This window comes from Gossypium arboreum, chromosome 7 (assembly GCF_025698485.1).
Source record: "Gossypium arboreum isolate Shixiya-1 chromosome 7, ASM2569848v2, whole genome shotgun sequence".
NCBI classification, from domain to species: Eukaryota; Viridiplantae; Streptophyta; class Magnoliopsida; order Malvales; family Malvaceae; genus Gossypium; species Gossypium arboreum.
The window spans coordinates 43,114,513-43,126,276 of record NC_069076.1 but is presented as its reverse complement, the minus strand read 5'-3'; the positions used below and the strand labels follow the sequence as shown (position 1 = coordinate 43,126,276).

General features: G+C 29.4%; 2 protein-coding genes across 3 annotated transcripts; one reads left to right on the top strand and one right to left on the bottom strand.

Moving 5' to 3' along the window:
- The first annotated feature begins 1,253 nt into the window (after positions 1-1,253).
- On the top strand, positions 1,254-2,544 carry LOC108486944 (ras-related protein RABA5b-like). 2 transcript variants are annotated; one of them, XM_053031139.1, is made up of 2 exons: positions 1,254-1,830; positions 1,921-2,544. In XM_053031139.1, the coding sequence occupies exons 1-2, from the start codon at positions 1,491-1,493 to the stop codon at positions 2,217-2,219; spliced, it is 639 nt and encodes a 212-aa protein (XP_052887099.1). In that variant the 5' UTR covers positions 1,254-1,490; the 3' UTR covers positions 2,220-2,544. The 2 variants fall into 2 exon arrangements, with proteins under 2 accessions (XP_052887099.1, XP_017646606.1); XM_017791117.2 differs by having other exon boundaries at positions 1,906-2,544.
- A 3,651-nt stretch (positions 2,545-6,195) lies between these two features.
- Positions 6,196-6,906, bottom strand: LOC108477858 (auxin-induced in root cultures protein 12-like). Its single transcript, XM_017780343.2, has one exon. It carries the CDS (start codon positions 6,904-6,906, stop codon positions 6,196-6,198), a length of 711 nt encoding a protein of 236 aa, XP_017635832.1.
- Between the last annotated feature and the right edge of the window lie 4,858 nt (positions 6,907-11,764).

Sequence of the window (11,764 nt, the reverse complement as noted above, 5' to 3'; positions counted from 1 at the left end):
ATGCATGAAAGGGGAATTTTTTCTAAAGAAAATTGTAAGATTTTTTAAGAGATTGTTTAGGATTAGTTTTCTTAGCATCAAGAGTTGTGTGTGTTACAGTTTTCTTAGGGATTAAGCGTTCATTTAAAGTTTTTCTATTTCTTAAGAACTACCTGAGGCACTGTATAGACGTGCAATAATAACTTGGCATGTGTAAAAGCCACAACAGAATAGGGTTTTAGGAATTGTTTCAATTTTCAACATATTAAATAAATTAATAACTTTTGTTTCCAGAAAAAATAATATTAATATTAAAAAGAAAATTATAAAATGGAAAAGAAAATTGTTATAAATTTTAAACATTACATAACAAACCAAACCAATATGGAGTAAACCTATAAAAGAGTTAGGCTATTTGTCCAAATTCAAAAGTTGGTTTGAAATTTAGGAAGGTTTGCACAAAAAGATGAAGATAAAAAAAAAATTGTATAAGATAATAGGCCTGATTTTATTTTTGAGTTGGAACTTGGACAAAATCTTTTTGGCCCGAGTCTGACCCAGTTATATAGATCTATAAATATATTAATAATATCTATAATCGGCAAATAAAAATCTAATTCAATTATGAGATATGGTGTAGTAGTAATTCACCTCATCTCTTAATTATGTAATCAGGAGTGTAATCTTTACTCAAGAGGCTAACTATTTACCTCTTTAGAGAATACCCAAACTAGAGAATTAGTAACTAACCAATTCTCTTTTTATCTTAAAATCTAACCCACAAGCTCTTAAAACTTACATCCATTCTTATCTCAAAAACCTAGTTACCAAAACAAATAAATAAACACTAATTGGTCACATATATCCTAAACAAATCTTGTTGCTGCCTCACATTCATTTCTTTAAGCCTTCAACTTAATCCAGATTGTCTGTTACACTGGACGCCCAATTATTTCTTTCAGTATATAAATTTGGGAGGGCCAAGACAGGCCGTAATTGGAAAACTAATGAGCATATTTTGAGAAAAATACAATAAATAGGAATTTTTGGAAAACTGTTGAATATCAGGTGTAAAATGGAATAATACCCAACAGAACTGAAAATATTCAATTTTAGTGAACCAAAAAAGTCAATAAATCTCAAAAACCCCGCCAATTACGCAGCTAGTCAATAAATCTCAAAACCCGATGAAATATGAGCAGTAAAACCCCCGCCAGTTACGCAGCTAGTCCGTGGCTTGATATTTTCTACTCCTTCCCATTTAAAACGCACTTCACATTTGAGACACCAAAGCAGCCGTGTGAAACTATAGCTACGAGCTATCAAAGCTATTTGGCTGTTAGGAAACTAACGAGAAAACAAGTGCGTGCAAAACAATAAACTGAAAGACTCATCATTGATCAGAAATTTGCACAGCTTATAGCAGTGGTTGGTAACACTATAACTGAAGTTAACAACCCCAACAGACTTAACTGATCTCTTAGTTAAAGCTAAGCTGAGCTGCTTGGAGAATGGGTGGGCGGGAAGAAGAGGAGGGAGGTGAGGAATACTTGTTCAAGATTGTGCTTATAGGCGAATCTGCTGTGGGGAAATCCAATCTTCTCTCACGTTTTGCTAGAAATGAGTTTGACAACAACTCCAAGGCTACCATTGGAGTAGAGTTTCAGACCCAAGTGGTTGAAATCGATGGCAAAGAAATTAAAGCTCAGATCTGGGATACTGCTGGCCAAGAAAGGTTTAGAGCTGTTACTTCTGCTTACTATAGAGGAGCTGTTGGCGCTCTTATTGTTTATGATATTACTAGAAGGAGTAGCTTTGATAGCATTAAGCGTTGGCTTGATGAACTTTCCAGTAAGTTTGTTTCTTTATTCCATTTTCTCCATTTTTGTAATTAATCTTTAACCTGATTGTAATTAATCATTGCAGCCCATTGTGATACAGCTGTGGCAAGAATGGTGGTAGGTAACAAATGTGATTTGGAGAATATTAGAGATGTGAGTGTGGAGGAAGGCAAAAGCCTTGCTGAAGAAGAAGACTTATTCTTCATGGAGACATCTGCCCTCGAATCGACCAATGTTCAGACTGCTTTCGAGGTTGTTATCCGAGAAATCTACAACAATGTATGCCGAAAAGCCCTGAATTCTGAGGCATATAAGGCGGAGTTGTCTGTTAATCGAGTAAACCTTGTCAAGGATGGGGCTAACACACCCAAGGAGGGCTTCTCCTGCTGTGCAAGATAAATATACACCACAATCTTCAACTTCCAGTTCTATTCTACACTCTTCCCTGGTGGCGGGGTTGGTGCTTATTTTTGATCTTGAGATGTTTACGAAATAAGACTGCATTTGCATTCTTAGATGTACTATTCCCATTATTTTATCATTCTGTGAAGTTGTTTCACAATTCTGGAATTCATCCCTCTACTACAGAGTGGGGTTTCAAAGAATATGATAAAGATGTTAAATGAAGATGAAGGTGTCATGGGGTTGCTATTTCATTATTTAAGGTGGCAAAGTTTGACGCCATCAATTTATTTTCTCAAAGTCCTGAGAAAAAGCCAAATCATGTTAGAGTCTTACGATTTTAAATTTTAAAATTTCCATAGCTATAGCAAAATAGAATTTGACCTCACAATAAATTTACTTTGTTATATCAAGAAATTATATTTATTTTTCAAAAATGTGTTTTTGGATAATAATAATAATAATAATAATAAGTGTTTTTCTAATCATAAACAATCTTTTTTGAAATTTAATGTGCTTTCTAAATCTAAAAATATTTCAAGTGTTTTTGAACTCAAACGATTGTATATGTAATAACATAATATTTAAATTACCTATTATATATATTGACATGCGACAACACAATCTTTTATATAATTATTTTTATTTTAAATTAATAAAATATATTAATTTAAAATTATAATTCACCATTTCATGTTTTTAATTCATAGTAGATAATTTAAAATTATAATCACCAACTTTTATTTTTAAATTACTAGAATACAATCCACGTTTATCCTTTATATATAACCATTTAAAAAACATAAAAGATAATCCACTATATAAAAAATAATATCACACATATATACATGAAGATGTGTTCATAGACCGAGCTCAATCAAAATTTTAGGCCTATTTGTTAGGCCATGGGTCTAGTTCAGCTTAAAAATTGAGCTTAATTTTTTACCCAATCTTGAATCAAATAAAAATGCTAAAATCTGGCTTGACTCAAATTCTGTCCAATTTTTTATTATTTTTTTATAAAAATATAATACATTAAAAATACTAAAAACATTAAAATAAATATTTCCTACCAAATTGAAAATAAATTTTAAAAATATATATATATACTTAAATAACACTAAGATATATGCAACTTAACAAGCAAATGTCTCTAAAATAGTAACAAAATTAATAATAAAACAAGAGTTATACAATATCCAAATAATAATAACAAAATAGTAGTAACATAATTATGAAATAATAGCAAAATTGTGAAAAAAAGAAAAGAAAATAGCAACAAAATAATTTTTTTTAAAAAAGGAAAAAGAGCTGCAATTTTTTTTTTTGCATATTCAGGCCGAGCTCGAGTAAAAAAAGTCTTACATGAGTCTCGGCCTATTTTTTAAACGGGCTTTATTTTTTGTTAGAATATATTTTTCAAGCTTATATTTTTACTCAAAATATCACTTAAGTTTGTTAAGTTTGAATTATATATTAATATTAAAATATCAACAATTACATAATATATCTTGCTTCCACCTGAAGTGATATATATATATATATATATAAGTCAATCAAGTTTTAGTTTAATTGGTATTGACATTATTGTCAGTGTAGAAAGACATGAGTTGGAGTACACTGAAGCGCATTATCTTTCTATAAGCATTATATCAAAATAGTAGATATCATAATAAAAATTATAATAAGATTAATGTTAAAAAATACATGAAAATTCACAATTCTTTCAACATCTCGAATTTGAGTTAATAAAGGCCATTGATTTTAAATTTGGGTTTCATTTTGAAACTCTTGTATTATTGTAGGCGATAAGAGCATTACCAATTAATTGCTAAATCACAACAATATTAATTAAATGATAATTCTTAAAAGAATTTTAACATATAATTTTTTTATATTTTTAAAATCTGTTTAATAAATATCTATATTTTCAGTTAATTTATTTAAAATTTAAATACAATGTTAAAAATAACTTAAAATTAAAAATATAAAAATTAAAACTATTTTTATAAATTTTTACATTTGTTTTAAAAATAAAACATATTTTACTGAATTATGTTTAAAAGTTAACTAACATAACACACGAGTTAAAAATGTACTTTCTAAAACCATACAATAAGGTAATTTAACTCTCTTAGTATTCTTTTCAATATTATTAATTAAAATGCATTTCCTATAATCCAAATTAAATTATATTAGAAAGTATCTAAATTAGAACTTTTAAATATTATAAAATTAATTAAAATAAATATGTTTTCAATCATAGTTTTATAATAAGCTTTTAAAAACATTTTTTTCTGAAAAAGTGTAAATAATTTTCCAACAGTTTTGTCTTTTTTTTTTAATAATTGTACATGGATATTTATTAAAGCTGATTATGGGTCAAGTCGAGTTCGAGCTAGGTTGAATAAAAAATTTAAGTCCAGACTCGGCCTGAAAAATGAGCCTAAAATTTCACTCAAGCCCGGCTTAGATAGAAATGCTAAAACCGAGCCGACCTGGTCTGCCCGTATTAAATTTTTTATATAAAAATAAATTAAAAAAATATACTACATCAAATACACTAAAAACATTAAAATAAATATTTCCCAACAAATGGAAAAAAAAACTTAAATAATACTAAGATAGGTGCAACTTAGCAAACACATATCTCTAAAATAGTAAGAAAATTAATAATAAAACAAGAGTTATACAATATTCAAACAATAATAACAAAATAGTAGCAATATAATAGCGAGATGATAGTAAAACGATAGCAAAATAATGAAAAAGTAAAAAAACAATATTTTTTTAGAAATTCTGGTCGGTCATGCTTGAGAAAAAAAAAAGCTTAGTCGAGGCCTGGCCTTTTTAGAAGATAAGCTTTATTTTTGTCCAAGTCCATTTTCTAAACCTATATTTTTGCTCAAACCCTCTCACTTTTCAAGCGAGCCTTGGTCGGGCTACCCGATTAGGTCTAATATTTGCTCCTTTTTAAAAATATGTTTGTAAATGTATAATATTTTAAATTTAAAATTTTAACAAATAATTTTCTAAAAGTAAAATTGAAATATGAGTTTATTTTCCAAGTTGTTTAAAATAATTCAATTTACAATTTTACATAATAAATCACAGAAGCCTTAAAATCATTTAAAAAGTACTTTTAAGTTTTTCATTATTTTTACAAATATGTTTTAATTTTGTAACCATATTATTAACGAAAGATTATAAAAATTTAAGAAATAATTAAATATAACTTAATAATATATACAATCAATCATGCATCACACGAGTAAAGAAAACTAGTATAATTTTATAACATATATATTTAAATTTGTAATGATTATTTGTTAAATATTTAAAGTATAATTTATATATATATATATTCAAATTAAATTTTAAAATTATTAATATTAATTGCTTTAAAATATTTAAAATATATATTTTATAATCAAAATATTAATAATGAGTTAGAATAAATTATTTTATATTATTATTCAAATATCATAATATTAATGAACTTAAACATTATTTAGATATATATTTTACTTCATAAAATTAAAATTTATTTCTCAACAAGTATTTTTTAACAAAATACTAAAAAATTTCACAACACTTAAAAAAGAAAAGCAATATTAAACTTTATTAAATGAAGAAGATAACAAAATGAGGGTGTACTCAACTTTAGGTTGAGATGACATTGGATATTAAATGTTTTAATCTTTTAATATATGATTTTAACTTTTTAATTGAAAATTGAAAATTATTATTTAATAATAAAATTATTTAAATTTTACTTTTAAAAATAGAAATATTGGTATAACTTACATATATATTACTATTTTATGTTACGACTAATGTTTAGAGTTTTGGATCCATCCTAATAAAATTTAGATTTTTCTGGAAAAAAAAAGGAAAATCTAAAAAGCAATTTGATCCATGAACACCTTTTGCCCTCTAATACAAAGTGTTATTATAAGTGTAATCCTTAAAATCACATAAAAAGGAGTAAGGAAATTAAACCGAAGATCCACATTCCCGCATTAACCCTGGATCCATGTCCCGAATATTTTCTAGAAAGTTGTAGTTTTGGAAAAGGCTCAAGCTCAGGGGGTGTGGAAATCGAACTTACGGTCTCCACCAAGTTTAATTCTCCCATTGAACCCAGATTAGCTTTACCAAGCTCGTGCTTCATCAATTGACCATTAGACACCGCCGCTCCTACCTGCCAAACTTGGTTCAACTTTTTGGCACCGGCCGGGATTTTCAAAGAACAATATATAACCATCTTCCCGTCGTTGGCAACCCTAGCTTCCAGGTCCCATATCTCAAAAGATAGCTTCCCTTCAACAATAGAGCTGTAAGAGCTTATGTTGTAGGTTTTAGCTACCACGAAGCCTTTGTCTTTGAATGCAACGAGGGCTTGAGAACCAACCATGCCTATTCCCATGGGGTTGATGGCCCAAGCGATCCAACCATTGGTGTCGGACGGAGTGGCTGAAAACGCAATGGAAAGGGAGGAGTTGATGACATTGTAGGTGAAATGTAGGGTGGAGTTAAACGTTGGGAGTTGGATGCAATTGGCGTATTCTTTATTGCTATTGCGAATTTTTAATGATGAACAAACCAATGATTGTGTGGGTGAGATTAAAATGACGCAATAAGAAAACAATAGAATCCAAGATGGAGAAAAGAGAAACCCCATTTTTAATTTTGGCTTTTGATTATTTCGGTAAGAGAGAATATAAAGGGGAGAATGGAGCTGTGTATTATGATTTTTAAGAGGAATATATATATACTAATTCGGTTAAATTTTAATTAATCTATTGAAATAAACAATCATGATTTTGTTAACTAAAATTTATTGAATTAACTATTATAATTAAGAGATGAGTTGTTTTAGAATTCTATTTAAGTTTGAAAATGTTATTTTAATATTATTATAGCTATATTATGCTTTTATTTTGTAGTTTGGTTGGTTGTATAATTGATTGTTAGTTTGTTTTGGTATTTTGATTGAATATGCATATTTAATTTTGTTGTTAGGTAGTATATATTGCATATTTGTAAACATTTTGTTAAAACAAAATATACTTGTAGATAATACATTTTTTTGTTGAAGACAAGAATTTAATATTGTTTCCAGGTATTGAACTCTTTATTTTTTAAGGCCAAGCTGTTTTCACCTGCACACAGTTTCAATGCATTTTACTCTCAAAAATTTCAACCACACCACTTGAAAATGTTGCATACCTCGTAAATGTGCACCAAGTTATGCAATTTTACTCTTTTTTTCCACAGTAATACAGTCCTGAGCTCTAGCCACCTATTTAAAGGACTTAAGACTTTTTTTTTTTTTTTTTACTTTAACATTAATGAATTTCATATTATTTATTGATATGTGTAAGTGGGAAATTTATTTTTCGAAATATGTTGTTTGGAAGGTTACTTTGATATTCATAGGTGTTGAATTCTATAGAAAATTAGGTGTTGAGTTCTATAGAAAATTTTGATCTGTAAATTTTTTATTGTCCCAATAGATTCTAAGTATTCTATATAATAATTATATAATAATTAAAATTCCTCGATCCCAAGTGGTGTTGAGTTCAAGGTTACAATTGGAGTTAAGGGATGTTCAAACTTTAAATATTTTACTTAAACTTAATACAACAAGTGTGTGAATCTCAACATATATGGTTGTTGATTTTGCAAGTATTTAATATTTCATAGGTAACCATAAACCTAATCTAAATAAATGCATAAACATGACACCCTCAGTCATTGAGTTCATGGATGTCATCAATATTCATTGTTTACCGTAAACATAATCCTAATAAATTTATTTAAACAACTCAACACATGTTGTCAAGTTTAAAGTTGTAACACCTCTTACCCGGTCCAGTCGTTAGACCTAAGTTACAGGATGTTACCACATGAGGCTCACATAACTTACATATACTTGACACATACATGGTGGACCATGCCGCAGACTGATATGTCGCAGACTGATCCTGAAGGTAGTCCAATTGCGTATTAGATAGCAGATGGCTAAGCTACGAACTATCCCCCAAACACAAATATTATGGAAAGTAAGGCAGACATCTAATTTTGTAATTTTCTAAGGACATCGAAATGGAAAAATATTTTGCGAATATCCCACACTGTGATAGGTCCAAAAGAACTTATAATGCATAACATAATAGAACTTATGTTCATTTTATTTACATACATTAAGAGGGTCCCAAATAATCACCTTCAAAATTTAACATATTTGTTTACAAAATAACCAACTATTTATATGCATGCCATTTAGATCAAACCAGATCAAATAAAAAGTCTACCACAACTCAAGGCGGATAGTGTGAACTTCTTGTTATCTGATTGAAATGTTTTGAACGTTCAAAATCTACAAGATAAAAGCAACCTAGGCGTAAGTATTAAGAATACTCAGTAAACTCATACAAATTCAATAGTAACCTACCTCACATAATAATTATGTGATAATTAAAATATTCGAACATAGTTTACCTATCAACCAACACAAATTGTCAACAAGGTAAGTGAGTATACATTATCAACATGCATTATATCGAGTGCACAACATAATATGTTAACACTTTCATATTTGATTCATTCTCATTCCTTTCACTACTACGGACGCCAATTTTAATAATCAAGTCTTCCATGTAAGGTTACCAGTGCATGCTAAACCTTTAAAACGAAATGTTGGGTCACATGTATCTTCAAGCCCGTAAAAAATGTTGGATCTCGGAATCATGAAGAAATAACTTGTAACCTTGTGTATAAGTATTTTACCAAGTTCATCGGGATGCTTTCATTTTATAATCCCATTCTCATTCCTTTGTGTCATGATTTAATATCTTCTCTCTATATACTCAACAAACTGAATCTGACTTGCAAAATTTTCAATTATACAATTAAAGAAAAAAATAAAAGAAAGTTAAACAATGTTTATATTGTATGAACTTACCCGACGAAATGATAACACACCACAATGGAGTCTACTCAACAACATTCCCTTTCCCGTGATCTTCTCTCAATGAATTCAAATTTTGATTTATAATATAATTAAATTAAATTTTTTCATCAACCAATATCACTCATCAGCTTATGAATCATATAATCAGCTCAATTCTATCACTCGAAATTCCCTTAAACCTAACACACTATATAGTTGAGCCCTTTTATAACAAAGTTTATAGAAATATTAAATTGGTTTCGAAATACCTACACTTTAGAACTGATATTCAAAAATCACAAATTTTCATTTTAACAAGTGATCCTCTTTTATAACATCTCTTCTAATCTAATCATTTAACACCAAAGTTTTAAGCATTCAACAATAACAAACTCATAAAATCTTTAACAGTTTTAGAAACGAACACTACAGTTAGCTAGATTGAAGTATAACAATATTAAAAACACAAAGTCCATGCAAAACAGGCTCGAATTAGCTTACCATGCAAGAGCACAAAACTTGGTCGAACCTTCCTAGCTCAATAAAGAAGAAAAAGGTGATGGAGAGGATGAAAGAAAAATGAACTCCCTTTTTCCATCCACTATTTTACGATATATAAACATCTAATCTAATTATTAATTAAAATTAACATTATTGTAGATAATACCAACACTTATCCGGCCACTATCTAAAAATGACCAAGTTATCATTTTAGGCTCTAATCGATTAACGTATCATCACTTATCCAACCCTATTTAAGGATTCGTATGCCCATGTGAAGAATTGTTATCGTTGTTAGAGAGTAGGGAATATATCAAGGAGGAATGAGATGCCATTAAATAATATCCTGGAGGTAAAATTATTTGATGTGTGGGGCACTAATTTTTTTGATCCATTTCCTTCCTCGTATGGAAACAAGTACATTTTAGTGGTAGTTGATTATGTGTCTAAGTGTGTCGAAGCAGAAGCTTGTTTAGTAAATGATGCCAAGACAATTATGCACTTTTTGCATAAGCACATATTCACTAGGTTCGAAACCCCAAAAGCCATAATAAGTGATGAAGGGTCTCAATTTGTGAATAGATAGATTAAGTGGTTACTCGATAAATATGACATGAAGCACAAGATTGCAACAACTTACCATCCATAGACGAATGGGCAAGAAGGGTTGGCGAACATAGAAATAAAGAACATTCTTGAGAAAGTGGTGAGACCTAATCGAAAAGACTGGTCTAGAACACTCGATGACGCTCTATGGGCTTATCGAACAACTTACAAAACTTTGTTATGGATGTCTCCATATCGTTTGGTGTTTGGAAAAGCATGTCATCTATCTTTAGAGCTTGAACACAGATCTTATTGAGCTTTCAAACAACTCAATCTGGACAAACGGAAGTTTCAGTAGATGAATTGAAAGAATTAAGTTTTCGTATGAGAATGGAAAGATTTGCAAAGAAAGGGTAAAAAGATTGAATGACAAGCACATTCAGTTTTGATATTTCAAAGTAGGTCAACGAGTCTTATTGTTCAACTCTAGGATGAAATTATTTCTTGAAAAACTTAAGTCTTGATGGACTGGACTTTACATGATTCACCGAGTGTATCCATATTGAGTAGTGGAATTGCATAATGGAAAAAGAGGAACTTTTAAGGTAAATGGTTAGCGTCTTAAACACTATTGGAATAATAAAATGGAACAGAATGAGAATTCGCTCACTGTATTGGATCCATCAGTGTTACTTTGAATTAAAATAATTTACTTAGACAATAAATCAGAGATCACTACAATAGAAAAAATTTTGTCTAGGAGATTGGACTTTATGTAAGACCATTTTATAATCCTCAAATCTTTCCTGGGAATCTATTCTATTATAAATTTCTAGGAATTAATTTTCGAGTAACCCATTAATATGGGAATTTGTGGAATAAATGGTCAATTTTGGGCCAATGAGCAATTTTTCTAAAAATAGGTATTTTAATTGTTTTGAAATAATGGTTGAATTTTATTTTTATATTGTTGGCAGCCAAAATCATTTTTAAATTTGTTTATTTAGTTAACAATTATCAATTATTTAAATTTATTTAAAATTGATTATCTTTTTTTTGTGTTTAAATTATTGAAGAAACTCCCTTGTTTTAATTTAATTAAAATTTTGTTGCTTTATCTCTTTAGCCTCCACCCTCCTATAAATACACCACCCTCTTACTTTAAACGCATCAACAATTGTTTCCTCTCTTAAAAACCCTCTTGTCATCCCTTACTTTTTTTTTTCTCTTCCCATCTTGTCCCAAAATCGTCAGCCATTTGTGGTTCTTGGCCATAATTTGTCGCCGACAGCTCTCCTTAGCCACCACACTTAGCCATCAACAACTCTTCTAGTCAATAGTGTTTAGTCGCCACACTTCGTTAACACCATATGAAGTCACCCTACTGCACCACCCCTAAGAAGCAGCAACCATGTTTGAAGTTATCGATTCCTATGTACTTTTACTTTAGCATTTGTCAGTTTTTATTGTTGCTAATTTGTGTTCTGTTGAAAAAATCTTTCGGTCACGCATTATGTCACATAAGAAGAAAAGTTCA